At 37.4% G+C, this 19,944-nt stretch overlaps 1 protein-coding gene across 4 annotated transcripts in view; it reads right to left on the reverse strand.

Annotated features, from left to right (window-relative positions):
- Positions 1–464: 464 nt before the first annotated feature.
- The window catches only part of ORC5 (origin recognition complex subunit 5), a 61,830-nt gene continuing 42,350 nt past the window's right edge, over positions 465–19,944 (reverse strand). For all 4 annotated transcript variants that reach the window (XM_064421964.1, XM_064421963.1, XM_064421962.1 and 1 more), the window contains 2 exons: positions 4,501–4,613; positions 465–1,018 (listed from right to left, as the gene is read on the reverse strand). In XM_064421964.1, coding sequence (XP_064278034.1) covers positions 973–1,018; positions 4,501–4,613 — 159 coding nt within the window. In that variant the 3' untranslated portion in view covers positions 465–972. The remainder of the gene's footprint in view (positions 1,019–4,500; positions 4,614–19,944) is intronic.

The raw sequence follows: 19,944 nt of genomic DNA on the forward strand, positions 1-19,944 counted from the left end.
TTTTATGTTACAATACTACATTGGCTATTCACAGTTCCACCACTTTTGGGGCGTTGCTGCAGAAAGACTGTCACCTGTTGAATTTCTCCCTTCCTGATGAAAAGGCAGCTGTGCCATCCTCCTGTACAGGACAGAGGCTGTTACAAAAGCCATTACGTGGTGTGTAGGTTAAAAGTAGGTTCATTCCACACAGCACTATAATTAACACTGGATGAGCACAAAAGCACTATAGAATTTTGAAGCAAAAATAAAACATTTCAAGTTTGACATAGGGATAGAAGTTTAAGAATCAATTATTTTTTAAGACAGAGCTTCATAAAAATACATTCATAGTCAACATTTATGAATGGTCTGAAAAAGACAATATGGTGACTAATTGGGAGTTTCCTACCATCGTGATCTCCATATAACAGGGTAACAGTCTGCCTACATACTACTGAAGAGAAAGAAGAATTTGTACCAGCTTGATTTTTAAATATGTTCTTATGTTTATTATACTTTTCTACTCCACTCTCCTAAAATGGTGGCCTCAGGAAAAGCTGCTTTGGCAGGCAATTGCAAAGATTCCTGTGGAGAGGAAGTGAAAAGACTGGGCATACAAACAACGGCTGCTGCCATGTTCAAAGCACTGGGGAGAGTTCATAGAGCAAAATGCAGTCCTAAGTAAATGGGTTTCAGGCAATTTCAGTGTTAAGATAACATCATTAAGACTAGAACAGATTGTGCTCAAACCCTGCTGTTTATAATTAACACATTGCTTCCAAATACTCCAGGGTCCCTGGTAAATAGTCCTCTGCTCAGATCCACCCAGACCAATCAGAGTATTTTCATCAGGTTCCATGCTGGGCCAGCACCTGTTTGGACAAATCCAAAAGAGCCAAAATACTCTTCTTGCTGGCCAGCTAAGTAGAGAGATGAACACAGCTTGCCTTAGTCATTGTCACAGTGTCCATATGGCTGTGAAGCTTGTTTTCACAAGAAATCGTACAAGTACTTTATTATGTCGAAGTTCACGGTCCTGTAAACAAAAACACAGTATATTAGAGCAATCATCTTAACAGTGCTAAGACTTTAACCTGTTTGGAGACAGCACATGCAGGACACTCTGCACAATCAAAATCAAGCAATTCCCCAAAAGAAATGCAAGCAAGGATTAATGAATTTTTAATTTCTCTCATTATTTACAATACCCCTCTTCCGATTATTTGAATTTTGTAAAATTCTAGAAAATAAATGTAGCAACTTCCTAGTAAAGAAAGGAAGACTCTTATTTCAATAATATAACAATATTAATAAGATTATATTTTCTTATGGCAAATTTGATGTTCCAGTTGGTGATGCAAAGCAACAACCTTTTATGCTATTGAATGTTTTGTTCATCTCCCAAACCACCTGTTTTAGCATGTACTCCTTCATCTGTACTCATTTGGAGCCTGTGTTCTTTCAGTCTTGACAGTAGTTGACCCATGCTCATAGCTAAATTTGAAAAATCCAAGAATGCCAATCAATGGAATAGAAGATTTTAATGTACACTTTTGTACTTTAATGGTAGGCAAAATGAAACAGCAGTAGAATAAAACATATAATTATTTTTTTTGTCTCTAAACTCATTCTTCTATACAATCTAACACTCAGACTTTAGGGTTTACTGTTTGAATAAATAATGCAAATTACTGCATATAATGACAAGTATAAAATTAAAAGGGTTTTTTTAAAAAAGTATTCAATGATCAAAAATAACTGCTAACAATGCTAAGTGAGATTAGCTAGCTGAATTCTTATTTGTTGGACTACAATCTTTTAATATTCTCTGTTCATGCATCAGTCTGTAACCCACTTTTCAAGAAGTTTTTATAAAACATCATTTTGGACAGAGAAAAAGTTTAGAAATCTCCAAGATACGTAACAGGAAATACTCTGTTGGAGTCTATTTATTAATCCAGGGACAAATTTAAAGACATTAATTGCCACTGTTAGACTTACACATGAGTGACATTGTGTCACTCAAAAACAAGTGCTTTAATTACAAGGCTTTCCACAGAAACAAAATCATACACACTAACAAATGCTGACCTTATCAACTAAATGAAACAGAATTGTCCTGTCATAACAACTGGGTTTATTACAGACTCTCTGAAAAGATCCATTATATCCAATAAACACTAAGAGAACCCTACTTCAGCTAGAGAAAATTTATAAACTTAGATTTGAAATTCCTAAAACAGAAATTATTTCTAACAAAGAAACATCTAACTTTACCTTCAGCTAAATGTTAAACAACTATGTGGTAAAACACAGAGATGTTTCCACAAAGATTGAGTATATGCCACAGAATAGAGCCAGACGTGAGGTTCCATGGTAAAAAAGAGACAGTGTACTTCAACAGTTACCATGGTAAAAGCCACCAGGAAGAGACACAAGTTTTTTACTCTTTTCCAAAAACAGGTGTCTTTTTTTTTTTTTTAGTGCAAACTTCGCTTTTGCTTTAAAAACACAGAAAATGAAATGACAATCTGAACATCTTGAATGGGGGTGGGGAGGGAGGATCCTTTTCTGTCCCATTCTTTGCACTCCTCAGCCTTTCATTAGGAAATATGCTGGAGTAAAAAGGCTGAGATGGTAACCAGGCTGAGGTATCTGAAGATTTTAGCGACTAACAAACTTATTTTAGTACTACTGCACTAACAGAGAAAGAAGAATCAGAAGCTGGGCTTCTTACTTTATATGTATTTTGGATGAAATTTCAAAGTTGTTGCTTCTCTGTGACAAATACAACCAAAACTATTGCACAGTGAGAAAATGAAATTTCTTAAAGCACAGAAGATCAGGCCTTCATCCTATAGCTAGTAGCCCCACCCAGGGATGACAGAAGCTCATTTCTAATGAGTTCATGAAACCTTGTCTTTTTACAGATCATCCTCTTTAAGATGTAATAAATACTGTGGTCTGAAAAGTGTATTTTAATAAAAATTCTAACAAAGGAACAAATAAAGATTTTTAAAAAGGGAGAAACAGAAGAAAAGCAGAACAGGCCAACTTTAAAACCTATTTATCTGTCTGTCTAATTTAAATAGCCCTATCTGAGCAGCAAATAAAGACCTGCAAACTACTTTTGAGAAAAAAAGAACTGCTTTCTTCCTCATAATGCGTAGGAAAAGTCAGTTTATACACATACATATATATACACATTCACACACACATGAGACCTAAAGGAAAGCAAGCTAAAACTCTACCATGCACCGAGGTTTGAAGTATCAGTGCCTCTGACAAATACTTTCTTCAATAAGCATGAGCTGCATAGCACAAGTTTTGGTCCTGTCTTCTGGCCGTCTCTACCTTCCAGCAACTGTAGTGCAGTCATTGAAACTTCTAAGGATGTCAAACTTGCAAGGAAAGGGCTGTCAAAGTATCCCAATTCAAGGATATATCCCAATATATAACTGTACACACGGTGATCCATGTTGCTGAGCAGATGGTCTGATGTGCTTGGTTCCAGGGGGAGCTTTTTCAGGGCATCACTCACAAAGTGACTTTACTGCCGGGAATAGCAAACTGACATAGCAAAGCTGTGGAGGTCCTGGCAGTGTGGTCCAGCCAGACCTGAGCCAGACAAAGTTTCATTCTACAGCTTGTCCAACTGAAAACTGAAATAAGTGTATCTGTTGCATCTACTGACAAGGCTACTGGGTATTTAATAGCTCAGGAGAGCAACATGTGCACTGAGGTTATGGAATACAGCCTACACCTCGGGTTTCTCCTTAGGCCCACATTACAGAGACGAGCTGGCTGTGAGAACATTTCTCCCTTTTGACACATATCATTTCTGGGCTCTGTTCTGGTTATAGACTGTTTACCAAGACTTGCTAATAAGGTGGCAGCAACAGATAAAATATGAGACATAGGCCTGACTGTTGCCTTTGTATTGCATGTATTTCTGTCTGCAAATTATTGCCATCTCTCCTGATGGATCTTGAACTGTTCTCAGACTTCATGACTGAAGGCTCTGGATAAACAAAGATGCTGATGAACTTACATCCACTTACTGAATAAGCTTGTATCAATAACAGATCACACAAGACAGTCTATGTGCAAGAATTCCTATAACCTATGTAGTTTTTATATCATATGCACAACACTGTTAAGAACCAAATATAATTTCAGATTCAAATACCATAATGTGCTTTTTAGTAATGAAATGGACTGACATTTTACAGCAGTATTTTCACATGAAGCCCCTGACCTTTACAAAGGACAAAGACAGTATGTTACTGTAACAAATACTGCCACTGTAACATAAATCATTTTCAAAACAGGAATGGACTATACTTACCTTGGGTACAACATTTCTTATAAATAACATGACTTATTCAGTTATTCTTAGAAAACATCCACAGGTTTTCTACTCTGGTCTGCAAAGAGCTATAGACTGAGCAAATACTTGGTCTGAAGTCTCTTTCAAGTCAGCACATGCAACAGTAAATGAACTCTTAACAGGCTCACCGGGCAATAGCTCTGATGAAGTCCAGAGACACAGTACACTTGTATCGTGGTCCATCAAGCTGGTCATTCTGGCCAACCAAGGACAACAGCTGCAGTGTCACAAGAGAGGTGATCTACGGACAAGAGACACTAGTAATGTTAGTCATTTTTGTTAACATGAATAGCAGTGGCCAATTTATCGTTCCGTTTGGTTTTGGGGGTTTTTTTCCATTTGGCATAATTCCCGTTTTTCTCTGGAAAGTCACTTTCACCTGCTCATTGTTCACTTTCACATAGCTCTGCAGCTAGAAAACCCAGGAATTTACATACATCTTGCCATTACATTTTCAGCACCAGCAGTGATAGACAAAAGCTAAACCCTTCATCCCTTCATACGAAAAGTTATCCTGGAGTTTTGAACAGAGGAATAGGAATAATAGGAATGAGCTGAGCATTTTCCAAATCTCTGCCTGACAGTCAGGAAGGACTAGGATTTTCTTTCCTTTATCCCTGAAGATCTCCTTTTGAACTTTCCCACTCAATGTTGGATATTCCTGTGCCAGATCATATCACATTTTGAACAGACAGATGTTTCACTCTACTCCAGATAAAAAGAAATCTGAAGGTTGGAAAGAAAAGGCTGGAAGATTGTATGTTAAAAAGAGCAGGGTCTGAGTTGAGAGAAATTTGCCCACAAACACACACACAGTGTCTTGACAGAGCCATTGATTATTTTACCAAAATAACAATGTACCAGCATAGTTTTTCACTTTGTTCCTCCAGTGATGGCTGTGGCACCACTGAAGTGAAGTCATGGGGTGTCACCACTGAAAAGAGCCAGCCCATTCTGACTCAGTTAGGAAGAGAGACTACAGTGATTCCATTGTCTCCCCATCTATCCAAGATATCAGGGAAAGAAAGAAGTAAAAGCAGAAAAGAAAATTTTTCCCCGGCCTTTGCAATAGATACCACAGACAATACAGGGCAATGAGGTTATATTCTGTGAAAAAATGGTATCTGGCCACAGGTTTCATTTTCAAAAAACCAGCCAACCATGACCTACTTCTGAGTAATGATAATAGGACAGTAAGGAATTCCTCAAGAATAATGTATTTCAGGAAAGTGTCAGTTCAAACGTTCAAGGAAGCACATTGCTATAAAAAGCATCAGCAAGCTGTATCAATAAAAAATAATCCTTACTCAGTAATAACCCCACTCTTTTGCTGGAAGTACACCTGGTTTTCAGATTTGTGACAATGCTTGTAGGAGGCAGGAATAATAAAAGAGAAAAAAATGATACCTGCCTATGGAGAACAGAAAAAAATATGGTACCCAAGAATGAAGTAATTTTTTTAACAACTTAACCTTCTTTCATAAGGCATGAGACAACAATAGTTTAGATGCCAAAATTCTGAAAAGTCTTTGGAGTTTGTGACTATGTGTAGACCAGCATTCCTTAAACAAAAACAAATTCCATTTACTCACTTCAGATCTATAAATTACGTGTTTTACCAAATTTTAGCACTGACAAAACTAAAGAAAATTGAATTAGTATACAGCAAATGGCTCAGATTCTAGCTCATTAATTACTTTGCACGTATCACTGGATTGGGATAAACCTCAAACTTGTTAGATTTTATATTGTTAAAATACTTATGAGAGTACATTTTTCTCCATTCTTCATTCAACAAAATCCATATTGATTATGGAGGAATCTGCTGTAACAATTGCACCCAGGTGCATCAATACTGGCAAATCACTTCTGCACTATGCACTCGCAGCTGGTCTCACATTCAGAAATCACCAGCGAAGGAATAGCAGGAGGGTTCCTTGAAGTTCCTTAAGACCACAGAAAAAGTCTGCACAGTTTGCAGATTCAACTGAGTTTTATGTGGGATGTAAAAGTGACTTTGCTGCTGCAGTACAAATACTTCAACAAATTCTACATTTTGTTTTCCAACTAGCACCAAATGATCTGCAAGTAACATGAGGTCAGCAATGTAAAACTGCTTACTAAAGGCTGACTCAAGAAATCTGAACTAACATCAGCCTGGACACTAAGGTGCATTAACATTCTTAGGAAATGAACTCAAAGACTCAATATACAATATTATGAAATAAATAAAGCTAATATACCAAATTACAAAATAAATAAAGACTAGTTTTACTCTTTATGATCAGAGTAATGAACTTACTTAGGAAACTGCAACATTTTACTTCTTTCTTTCACAACACTTAATAAATGTCATCACAGGGAAGTGAGTGCAGAAACAACAAGTCCTGACCCTGAGACCACTTAAAAAGACAGCTGTAGAGAAAACTGCCATTTTCAATTCATGCAGGCAAGAAACAGTTTTATCTCCAAAGAGGCTCAGTAGAGACAAAGGGAAAGAACATGCATCTAAGGGGAGTAAGTAGGGACCAGCTTTCCTACAGACAGCCAAATGTTAGAAGTAAAAAACCTAACTTTTTAGTCTTTGGAGTAGAATTAAACCTGCAGTAGTTACAGATGCCTGGCCTGTACATGGAGAAAGGCAGAGATCTCCTAAGGACAAGTCCAAAAGCCTGCCTGTTGAGGGGCAGCAGCCGGGAGCTTTGTTTGCACAGCTTTTTCAGTGGGTTCAGGAAGAATCAAAACCAGCAACAGAGTTCAAAAAGCAATGACTTCTAATTTTTTCTTCCCTTATATAATATAGCAGGAGAGTTCTGCTGCTGTTAGCCACAGAAATGGACAAAACACCCATTTTGTGCAATAAATTGATAGAAAAGACTGAATTGTGGTAGATGTGGTAGATTCTCTAATATCCAGTGCTGAATCTAGACCCAATAAATAAAAGATGATTGTCCTCACCAAACAGTTCATAAGTCTTCTGGGACACAGAAGGTCCAAATCCCTTCTGACACAAGAGGCTTGAGCACCTCTACTGAATGTCTGACAGATAACTGGGGTGGGAGCAAAGGCAGGAAGAAGAAAAAGCCATGTACAGTATTAAATCATCACCAGACCTAACTTGCACTCTGCTTCTGAAGCTGAACTATTTTTCATAAAATTGCAATCTCTCTGGGCCTACCTATCTGAGTAAAGCAGGATACAGTGGAATGAACTGGGTTTCAGTGTGTATTTGTAGCATCATTTTAAAATTCACCAATATTCATGTCTTGTTAACACTTCAGTTCCAGGTACCACATATAACTTAAGCACTGAAAAACAATTTCTACTTCAAAAGTTCAGGTATTACAAAACTTTGGAGGCAATATGTTCTTAAATTAAGACACATCAAAAGTTTGAAACACAGATGGGAAAAATATGAATGCCAAACTAATTGCACTTAGCCAAAAATACACCACTGCTTTTGAGTTTTTTTTTTCCCTTTTTTTTTTTTTTTTCAATATCATGAGTACAGCGGCTCCATTTCATTATCACAAAAGCTTGAGAAGAAACATCTGGCAAGAACAGACTAGAAACAAGCCAGAAAAACTGTGTGGGTGATATAAGAAAGAATATTTATTGAGAATCCTCTGAACAAAAGAAATTACAGTTGAAAGAAAAATTCGAGTTATTTGTAAAATTACTTAAATTGCTGATGATTTAACACTAGCAAAAATTAACAATTAAAGGAAATTTTCTACAGGAATAACAAGAAAATCAGAAAAAAAACCCTTTCTGATCTGAAAGATGTAGAGAAACAGGTTTTACCAGTATGTTTGAAAATAAGTGATGATGGAACTTGCTTTGAAATGTATTTGTGTGAGAAACCTGCTGCTGAAATCTTGGATCCAAGGTGAGAATAATCACAAAAGCACAGCAGATAATTGTCCCCAGGAGGAATGACCGCTCAGATTGCTTCTGGAGATTCATTGGTCAGGCACGGACATCGAAACCTCTGGAAAAAACAAGCAACCCACAAGCCATCCTTCAAGGCAGCTTTTTTCCTATCAGCCTGGACTAACAGATGGGCCTTGCATCATTCCCCAAGCAGACACAAAGACTGGCTTTGTGAGCACATGGCTGTGTGGAAGTGAGAAGGATTCCAGAAGGAAGGGCTGTCTGCAGAGAAAGGCCAGGCTCTTCCCGAGGACACCACAAGAAGCCAGAAAATATTCACTGAGGTGCCAAACATGAGCAGAATTAGAACCCATGACACAGGGAAATGCATGGTTAGTTTGGGTAAGCAATGACAGACTATCTAGGAAAGTCTGGGCAAAGTGTGGAACATATCTCAAATCCATAGGATTAAACAGAAAATGATGCTGACTATTTGGGGTGGAGGGGAAGCTGCTTCCTCAGAGACGTGATTCAAATCTCATGAAGTGTACATTTTAAACTGGACTGGAAAAATATTAATGAAAGGAGGAACAATTTCAAAGTGGCAGAAATATACTAGATGATCTGTGTGGTTTTTTTCATCTCCACAGTTTACAATATTCAATTATCTTGCCCAAGATGTAAAATTAATTCTAACTCTTCAGTCTGGCTTACTGTCACACAGGTTCTGAACGTCAAACACATCAAGAAATGAAGAACTTTCCATATTCAGCACTGTCAGACAAGGGTACTACATTCTTTCACAGTCACATGAATGGTGCTTTGCAGCACCATCATCCTGTAGCTCTCAAAGCCTGTGCACTTAATCAAAACCTACCCCTGCCAGCAGTCACATTTGGGCACATGGAAAAACCTCTGCTACGCAACACGGCACTTGGAACACCCAATACCATTTAAAAAACACATTTCAGTCAAAATGACTGTGCAATACTCTCCTGGAGTTAAATTCAATGACCCTAGTACAAATTATGTGAGCATAAAAAAACCCGCTCAAAATTATTTTAATGAAAATTATAGCCAAAGTATGCTCATATGTCAGCCTTGTTTGAAAAGCTCGCACAGAAAGATAACCATAGAAGCATTACAACTATATATAAAACAGTACTTGATCAAAATTGTTTTTATAAAAATTATTAAAAATAAATCAGCATTTTTCTGAATGCTTGTTCAAAACAATCAGGTTTTGATAGTGAATTACATTTTGTACAAGGCTTTTAATGCACTAAAAAAATACAACAGGAGGTACACCCCTCCAGATTACTTAGAGCCTTCAAGCCTGCAGTTAAACATTCATTATGACATGCTTCAGCTAGGTATTTTACCTTTATCTCAGCTTAAAGCAATCCAACTCTATTTTTAAACTACATTATGAACACAGTCACAATGTTTCTGATATTAACAGAGACACCAACAAACCCAGCCACAGCCTCAGTGCTGCTCCAGAGTGTCCTGTGCCCCTCTCTTTGGTGACACACAGGTGGCTGTGCAGGATGCAATGGGCAAACACAGTGACCCAGCCTGCTTTGCAGTTTCTTTTATGAGTGCTTGCATTTGATGTCTTTCTTTGTCCCAGATTCGTCTGGGATTTTTATGTTGCTGTCACATAAATATTACCTCATTATTTTGTGTTGAGTCTCCAGGACCTTGATTTCATTTCACGCAAGGCAAATCTACGTGATTTACAGATTTAAACAAGTGACTCCATTTGCTTTTTCCAAGCTTCATCATATCAGTCATTTGGTCATTTATTAAGACAGCCAAAAGCTCCTTTACACAATCCAGAAGAAATGTTTATTTACCCTCAAGTACATGGCCTTGAATTTCTTGATGTTAAACCCATTCAGTTTGTATTCTACTCACCACCTAAAAGACATTTCTTGTGTCTCTTCAGAACAGAAATGTTTATTAAGCCCAAGGCATATAACATTGAATTTTATTAGAAAATTCTTCTGGTTTTTATTCTACAGGTCATTAGAACCATTCTCACATGATATTTTCTCCATTGTATAATCATCGCTCACTTCCACTTCCTTATTCTACTTGATCTTACGTTTTGTATCTCATTCACACAGAATGATGCTTGACAAGAAACAGTGCCCACTCCATACACTTAATCATGGGATAAATGTATATTTTACCTTTTTCCTTTCCCTCTCCTTTTTCTGTACCACTCCATCCTCTTCTGTCTTTCAGACCACAAAACACCTTTCTGCACACTAGAATCTGCCTTCTCTCTAGACCATTCTCCTGCAATTGCCCTCCCTTGTGGCTTTTCCCTTCAATCTCAAGAAAAGCAAATGTATTTTTCTATTTCAAGAAGACACTTCCTACCCTTGCTCTATTCATATTTTCGAATACTTTCTCTTCAATAAGCAGTCTGTCTTCTAGGGCTTGTTTAGTGACTCTCACTAGATGCAAATCTTGACTCATCAGTACAGCTTCCTTTCAACTCTTCTCTGCACTTTCCCATTATCTCTACTCCTCACATAGTCTCTTCCCAAAACTGCAATTTAAAGAAACAGAAACAAAATATACCATATTTTTTTCTAAAAATACCATCTATTTTCTAAAATGGGGACACTGAATTAAGATCCAGGAATCATCCCAGGAAACCAAAAAGGCAATTTAAAAAAGTAAACAAGAAATCCAGAAGGAAGTATTCTTCATCCAAAACTGTAGTTAATCTGTAACACACTTTGCCTCTACAAAGTCAGTACAGGGTAGAGAGTTTTGAGGAGTTTAGAAAGCCACTGGGCACATTCATGGAAGCAAATAAAACCATGGGCTGCTGAATGCAAATATCACCTCTGTGGCAGGCATTTAAGCCACAGGTAATAAGAAGTTGTAACTTACACAGACTATGCTCATCCTCTGCTTTCTAGTCTGAAATTTTTCCTGCTCATTTGATATTACTTAGAAGTAGTCAGACAGTTTTACTGTCTAAGAGGTGAAACAGTGGGTAAGCCCATTTTCGGTCTGACTTAATGTGCCTGCTGTGATGCATCCATCAAAGATAAAGTATATACTCTGCATCTTCTGCATCCTACCACTCTTTCCCCTTTTAACCTTCTCTTGGGCCTCTGCAAGGGCTCTCTCGCTATTAGTTATTGTATTCTCACCATACTCTGCAGTCTTTGTAAAAACAAAAAACCCCACTTGATGAAAATCCAGCTTCCCGCACCATCTCCTGAAAACCTTCCTAATATCTCAAAAGCATTTGCACAGATTAGCCTTGCCCACTCATTGTTACAGTAACATCACTTTTTAAAAGCAGTTCAATAATTTATTCATTTGGGACCTAATATTAGAGGAATCTTTCAAAATGTTAATGAATTTGCTTTCTTTTCATTATTTTTATTCAACACAGAAATTAAGAAAAAGCTCCTTTTTTTCTCTCAGCACATTTACTTTAGCATTAATCAATTTGCCTAATAAGAAGGAAAATAAAAGGCAGTTCACAACACTCTTTGCCTCGCTCTGCTCATCAACTTTAAAAAGAAATATAAAAACTCTACAGAGTGATGCATGGATAAATCAGTATTTCTGAGTCAGTTCCCTCACTTTGAGGATCAATTAAAGTACTTTACAAAGGCATGAAAGGCATGCCAGAAATTTGCTTAATGTGGTATTTTCTGAAAGGAGCAAATTATTTTCTGTACCTGAGGATTATTTGGAAATATTTTCAGAATTTTGTTAAGATCCTTGGAAGTGATGACAGGAGTTAATTTTGATACTCAAACCCAAGATCTGAATGTATCTGCAATCTGTTGAAGATGTGTACATCTACTTTACTTCCTAACAACCAGGCAACACATAACTCCTAAGCAGAAGGACTACAGATACAAGTTAGAGACAGCGAATTCAAAACTACTCTCCTTTCTAGTTCATATTTCCAAAATCTGAGAAAGAAGACAGTAACAGATGGTCAAAGGAACACTTGGGAAATGATGTTTACAGTTAACTTGATTACTTAAGCCAGGTAGCTTCACAAAGTGGACACCAGACAAAGGCTGGCTATTTTTCAAGGCACAGGCAATAGCCAGCAGAAGTATCCTTCTGCCATACCTTCATTCATTTTTGCATCAGAGGTCTCAGGTTCCAGGCAGGCTTTTTCACAAGATAAAGGAAAGCAACACAAAGATTGTTTTCCAGAAGCAAATCTTTGTGCCACTGACCAAGTATGTAATTTTAATTCCCCAAATCTAGAAAATTTTGCCTCTTCCCCCCGCTTCATTTATTGCATCTGTCTCACAATGGCAACATTTCTAGATATTGCAAGTCCAGTTCTATTAAGAACAGGAAAACAGTAACATTAGAAATACCACCCAGTACCTGTGATACTGATAGGACTTGATATATTTACAGAAGGCCCCTAAATTTTTAATGCTATTTCAGTAAATTATAGAACTGCGTACACAGTTACCAGCCTTTTACTGTTATATGAAGAAGCTGTGTTTGTAAATACATTTTTGCATTAAAAAATAATTCAAGCAATTAGGATTTCAAACCTGTCCTGAGGATGAAATTCAGTCTTTTGTAGTTGGCAAGAGCAGAAATAATGAAATTAAAAGAGATTGCTCAGAATAAGATGTTCGGGAGTATCTCTTAAGTTTAAACTACATTGCTTTCTCCAAGAAAAAAAAGACATTCAATGTGTCTTAACTACAGTATATTTTTGGATTATTATGAAATGAAGTGTTTCAAGAGTATCAATCCAAATATTATATAAAAGAAACAAGATATTAAGAATTCTTTAATTAAAATAACCACTCCAGGTATATTTGACCCAAATACTTCTGAAAAACAGATCTCAGGCATTTCAACCACAATAATAGAAAAATGGTAAAATACACTGTAGTCCCAAATGGGAGTGTGCTCTGAAAAATAACAATTTAAAAATACACTGATTTTAAATCTTGAGATTGTTAAAACAGATCTTTAGAGACACTCCACAGTAGCATGCTGCTTCTCAACTACTCACAAGATGCATTGCAGAAGACTGCAATCAACTCCACATTCACATTCACTGTGATGAGATAAACTCTGCAAATTTTAGTGGATCTGTAACAGGAAAAAATAGTACCAAACCCAAAAAATAGAAACAACTTGCATCAATTACTTAAGAGTGTAAGTACAACTTATTGGTACAAAACAAAGATCCTCCTGGTCCAATCTGCTGCCTCTTGAAAGTACTACCAAAAGATGCCTAGGGAAGTGTGTAATAAAATGGTAAGGAAGAAAAATTTCCTGCCATAGCCAGTCCTAGTGTTCTTAACTTCAGTAATTAGGTAAAAAATTGTTCACACACAGGGATCTGACCTGTTGAAACATGAAATTTCATGCTGCTGTTGTATTGTCAAACTGGAGCTAAAAAGATTGCTGATATGTGACGTTAATGCACTCATCAACACATTGGAGGAGAAATTTATTATAATGCTGCACATCAAGAGATTAGAAATAACAAAACTGCCTAGCTCTCAGCAATATATGGCAGTGAGACATACTAGGTTTTATGCCATCCAACAGAGGAAAAGAAAAAACTTCAAACACCTGATTTACTTTCATATAAGACAGTAATTAGAATTTTATTTGGTAAGGGATGTTGGAGCCTAGAGAAACCAAGAGTTACCAAGTTCCTGTACAGGAGCAACTGAGAGCACCAGTTACACTTCTGTTTGGAACACTTCCCTAACAAAATCAGGACACTTAAGTTTAACATATTCCTGCACCTTTGTTTACAGGTACCCTTAAGGAGAACAGACTAAGGGCCAAGGATGAATGTAAGTCTCAGTTCCAGGCTAGCCAAATGTCACCACGCAGCACAAGGGAAGAGTGGACTCCTGAACGTCACTCTGTGCTGCTAGGAAATGGATATATCTGGAATCTTCCCTCTCTGAGCTTGCCAGGAAACCAAATAGCTTCATGGAGAATATTCTACTCTTAATTACTAAATCTACAGCATTTGGTTCCCACCAGAAGGAAGGGAAAGGCCAGGATGAAGACTGTCACTCAAGAAGCCCTCTAGATGCCTGAAAACAAAACAAGCCCTATTGTAACAGCATACAGTGATGGTTGTAATCTACAGGGAGAAGTGTTGTTTTCATTAAAGAAATGTGTAAGTTTAGATATGCTACAATAGAGGCTATAAATTCATAACATCCATTTCTAGAGAAAGCAAAGCTTTCAGCCAACCATGAATTGAAAAGTCATAAAATATTAAAAATCTATGTTCAATGACCCATTAAATATGTTAGATGCAACTTCAAAGATATCTATAAATATCCTTATATGCCTTACACAGATAACATACAAAGCAGTCAAAACTACCAGTTTTCCATCTCTTATTCAGTTATACTTGGTTTTATCAGATAAAGAGCACGAAATATCATCTGTCAGCATGAAACATCATCTGTCAGCAATTAACTGTAAATCAAAAAACTGTGTTCTTCTAACACAACACTAGTTTTTTATGCAGTTTGTGTCACCTTTTAATGCAACTGTGAAATTCTGCTAGTTATGCCATGTAGCACTTAGCTTTTCTAACCTGGAAAAAAATCAGTTTCTGACATTCCTGTCTGGCAGGCACATGTGTTGGGGAAAAAGCCAACCAAGGCAACCAATGAACTAGTGAACCAGTGTGCTGCCACAAGGCTGGCCAATGGATTAGACAAAGGATATGTGGGAAGGGAATAACTGCTAGAGACTTAGTAACAGTATGCAGTCAGTAAATATTTCTCCTACCTTTACAGCATTCAAGGATAATTCTGTCTATTAGATAGACAGAAATAGTCAAAGACAAAACCACTCCTAAGAGTCCTAAAAAGATCTTGCTATATACACAGAGTGTTAAAATTTGTGCAGTTAGCAAACATTGACTATACTGCTCCTACATATTTGCAAATCATTTATGGGATAGAGTGTAAAATAGTGACATGCTGCACAAGGCAATTTCCATGGCATTCAGGAGTGGGGAAGGCATGTGGTGACAGCACCTACATGGCTGGTAGCTACAGTAACTTCTGGAGCAAAAAAGGCATTCAGCAGGGACTTCCCAGAGTCAGGGAAACCCAAGAGAGAGCAGAGAGATCCAGCAGGACCTGGCAGCTCTTGTGAGGGAAGCTGACGTGGGGAGGGTTATGGCAGAGCACCTGAGGGAGATCTGAAGAGCTCTAGAGAGCACAGTGAAAAGGATGGGCAAACAGGACAGACAGGATGTGGCAGGGCAGTTTGTACAGCATTCCCTGCAGGCTGATGTGTAGGAGAGTGCAGCCACCTTCCTGGCTGCTGAGTCTCAGTGGAGACCTTTTCACTCTCTACAACTGCCAGAAAGGAGTGTGAAGCCATGTGAGGATTGATCTCTTCTCCCAGGCAGCCAGGGAGAGGACAAAAGGAAATGGCATCACACTGCACCAGGGGGGAGGTTCAGGTTGGATATCAAGAATAATTTCTTCACTGAAAAGGTGGTCAGCCATTGGCACAGGCTGGCCAGGGAGGTGTTTGAGTTACCAGCCCTGGAAGTGTTCAAGAAATGACTGGACATGGCACTTAGTGCTGTGGTTTAGTAGTCATGGTGGTGTTCAGTTAAAGCTTGGACTTGATGAACTTGGAGGTCTTTTCCAAGTTTAATGAATCAATGATTTGAAAAGCATAAAAGAACCTCCAGGAGGTATCCTATGTTAGTTTAAGTGGATTACAGTGTAGTCAAGGAACAATTGTTTCTATGATTAACGAACTTGTTTCTTTTTGGAGTTGATAGTTGTGATAGCCACTCTACTTTGTGAATAATCATTGTGTCAAGACTTTTCAATAATACTCAGTTATTATAAATCTGGACTTTTTGAATATTAAAATTAAATCACTTTAAAATGGCTTAATCCCTCAAAAATACTATACTGATCACTAAACTGAAAAATCCATACAAGAGATCAACAGAAAGGTGTGAAAAAACAGGACAGAATCAAGAAAGCAATGAAGTCTTTTGATCTCAACAGATTAAAAAGTCACCTCATACTAAAATGCCTACTGTAGTGAGAAAATGCAGGAGAAAAACAAAACTGAACAAAGAGAAGCAGTTATGATTGGCAAAGACACCATTAGGGCCTGATGAAAAGCTACCTGTCATTCCAATCAACCATTCTATCAAGTAGCTCCTGTGGTTATCTTCTGGCATCTCTTCAGAAAGAAGAGTATTGCTCAAGGATATTTTAAAATGTCCACTTCAGAATCTGCACTGCAGACAGCAAATGTTGAAAAACCACCCTATCAAAGAACCAGCTGGTCAGGAAGTGGTGATAGCAGTCTGCTATTCCTCAGTAAGAGGAGCACAAGCAGCAGAGACCAAAATACTATGTAGGGTATGCTCTGGTTCTGAACACTCACCCTGGGCACCTGCCCCTCTGCCACTGGAGACTCAGACCCACTTTTTAGGAGGTTCTCAGCACATCTTATCCAAGGTGGCACATCAATACAGGCAAGGTGTCACTGTCAGGAGCTGGTTATTGGATCAGGACATACAGACCATTCCTCTGAGCTGCCGGGCAGTCTGCATCTGCCTGATGGCTGAGTTCAGTTTTACAACCAGATCTTGCACATCTTTGTCCTGCAAAAGCACTACATACTGTTAAAAGCTGACTAATTTTTTCTGGAAAGTGCACCAAAACTTTTTCATCTCAAGAAAATTTTAAGATACAATTCTGCACTTAAAAATACAGAAAATAAAAAGGTTCCATACAAAGACTTTTCTGACTCTAAAACTGTTCTCATTTATTTTATAACAGAGAAACTGTGCAATATAAATGTTACCATGGTAACAACTCACTTTATTGAACAAGAGAGAAAATAATTATCCCAAACCTGCATATCATGCAAGCACATGCAGTAGATTTAGTGCTGCCCTTTTTTCCCCTTGCTATTTTTCTTCTCGCAAATAGAAACAGATTTTGAATTTATACCTTATAGCAACCCAGGCATCATTCTGCCTGTCCCTCCCACTTCTTTGTATATTTTACACCTCTTGAGTGCATGATGTGAAGGACCCACTTACTTAGAAAAAGAAAAAGGGATTAATGAATCAGAAATGCTCTTCCCCCTCCTGAGTGAAGTACAGAAGACTCCTATGTAAATGCTTCACGCATTTAAAAAAAATGAAGCCCTAAGGCAAGCACAGCACATGCTTAGTATTCACTCAGTATACTTAAACAGGAACCCTTAGTTTATAGAAAACCAAAACTTATTCATCTCTGAACATAAATTAAACCTGATTTTACTGTTCTGTCCAAATATTTCTTGTGATATTGTATTTGTAAACATATATTTATATTTTATATACAAGGGACAGCAATATTTTCCAAAGAAGTGCATGGATTTAGCCATACAAATCCAATTAATCTCAATAGAACTTGTATGGCTAAATCCCTGTGCTCAGCTTTAACATTTTAGAAGCAGTGGGGGAGGTTTTTCAAGGAGTGAATATGTATTATACAAAACTTAGTTTTCTCAGAAATAAAATATGTAGATACTTAGAGATATCAACAAACATTTATGTGATTCTGTTAAGAAAAACACATTCTTAGGAAAGCAGGCAAGGATTTCCACAAAATTCTTATTTTACAAAAAAAATAACAGCATTATCCTGCAGCCTATGAGATAAAACTAATCACATGTACGTATTAGTTGGATAAATTATTCTTATTTTACCTTCAGTTTTGATCTTTTTACTTCATTTGCAGTGCATCTGCCTCTCTCATATGAAATGTTAAAGAATTAATTTAATCTAGTGTTCACAGTTGGAGGATACATTTGGGATGCATAAAATCCATGTTTTTAAAAGATCACTTTAAAGAAGTGACTTAGAAGTGCCGTTTAGAAAGATGATCTTGTCACCACCTTTCTCTGTTTGTTTTTTTTAATTTACAGTCCTAAACAACTTAGAGAATTTAAGTGTAGGAACAAAACTACACTCAACCAATTTCAGCAATGAAAAGTGCAGCTAATTTTGGCTAGCTCTTAGAAGATATTTTCAGGTACTAGAAACAATTTATGTGTATACACATTAATGCACACACGCAATACATGCTGTGCAAAATCTCAAGTCACTAAGCTGCGTTCTTCATGGAACTGGAACTCTCCAAATCATCCAAATAGAACTTATCTTGGCAGAGAATTCTTTCTGAAACATAGGCTTCAATGGTATGTCCTTCATAAAGACACACACACCTATTCTACTGAGTAGATTTAATACCTTCCTATGAAGCTCTAACAAAAAACCATAATATATATAAAAATAGATAAATATAATTCCAGTAGCTGAACTGGTAAAACCTACAATTCAATGTTAAGAAGGTTGCTCTTAGGTGCCTTCTCCCTTCCCTTAAAGTCCTCAATAATCACTACCAAGATTTCAGTTCCTAAACCAAATACTGCTAGAGATGTATGTTTCCCACACAGCAGTTGAACAGTTAAATCCCAAGAGTCTTACATCTTCAGAAGTGATATAAATAATGCCTCTTTTTACAATAATTTAGATTTTGCATTTGCCAGTAGTTTTTGAATGGGAAACCTTTTTTTTTCCAGTTCAAGTATAAATCATACAGACGCAGTGGAGAAATTTTTTGCTTGTTTTTGTTAAAGAAGAAAAAGTGACCATTTTGGAATTAGCTGGACGTATAAAGTATTAAACAAGCCACTAAACTATCAGGACAAATTCAGCCAATATAAGCCCTCATGCTGCTCTTCATTCTTCCTGTATATGAACTGGTTAGCTAGTTGCTCACAGGAACCATTAGCTCTCATGCAAGTTAAAAAATTTTATTTAAAGCTTGTTGTGTTTCAAATTAATAATGATAATTGCAGTACTGTATCCTGAAATCACACTTTTTGCCTGAAATGCATGATAAAGTTACTACTAAAGCCTTTAAAAACAGAAACATTGCTAAATGCTTCTCCCAAACATTGCTAAAGCAACGCTTTTCTGTAATGATGTGTTCTGAAAGCCTTATAACTGGACTTGAAACAAGTTCTTAAAAGCAACAGCATGTTCCAAAAAATTATAGATTATTGATTGAGATAGTATCTGACATAAGAGCCTCTCTGGCCAGAAGTCCTCCTCAGAGCCTTCCTTGAATCTTGTTTTATTAAAAAGCTGTGTATTTCAGTGTATGAAAGTTCAGTACTGTAAAAATGTTTAGCTTAATTAAACATATGTGATAAAATCTTTAATCTTTAATATACTAAAATATGAATTTTTTGGGGGAGAAAGGCTGAATAGAAGTCTTTCCCAATGCAAAAATCTTAAATAACCTCTATTCATGTCCCTTACAACCTCACTTTTCCATGTTCCTCACAACTCAGAATCACAGCATGGTTGAGGTGGCAGGGATCTCTGGAGGCCATCTGGTCCCACATCCTGCTCAAGCAGGGCCATCTCAGCCAGGCTGCCCAGAACCGTGTCCAGATAGGTTTTGAGCATCTCTGAGGATGGAGATTTCACCACCATTCTGAGCAACCTGTGCCAGCACTCATCACCCTCACAGTAAGAAAGCATTTCCTGATGTTCCTCCTGTGTTTCAGTTTGTGCCTATTGCCTTGGAGTAGAGCAGCAGCTCCTGACTGTGGCTCATTACATCCCCTTGTCCTCTACA

This window comes from Passer domesticus, chromosome 5 (assembly GCF_036417665.1).
Source record: "Passer domesticus isolate bPasDom1 chromosome 5, bPasDom1.hap1, whole genome shotgun sequence".
Lineage (NCBI taxonomy): Eukaryota > Metazoa > Chordata > Aves > Passeriformes > Passeridae > Passer > Passer domesticus.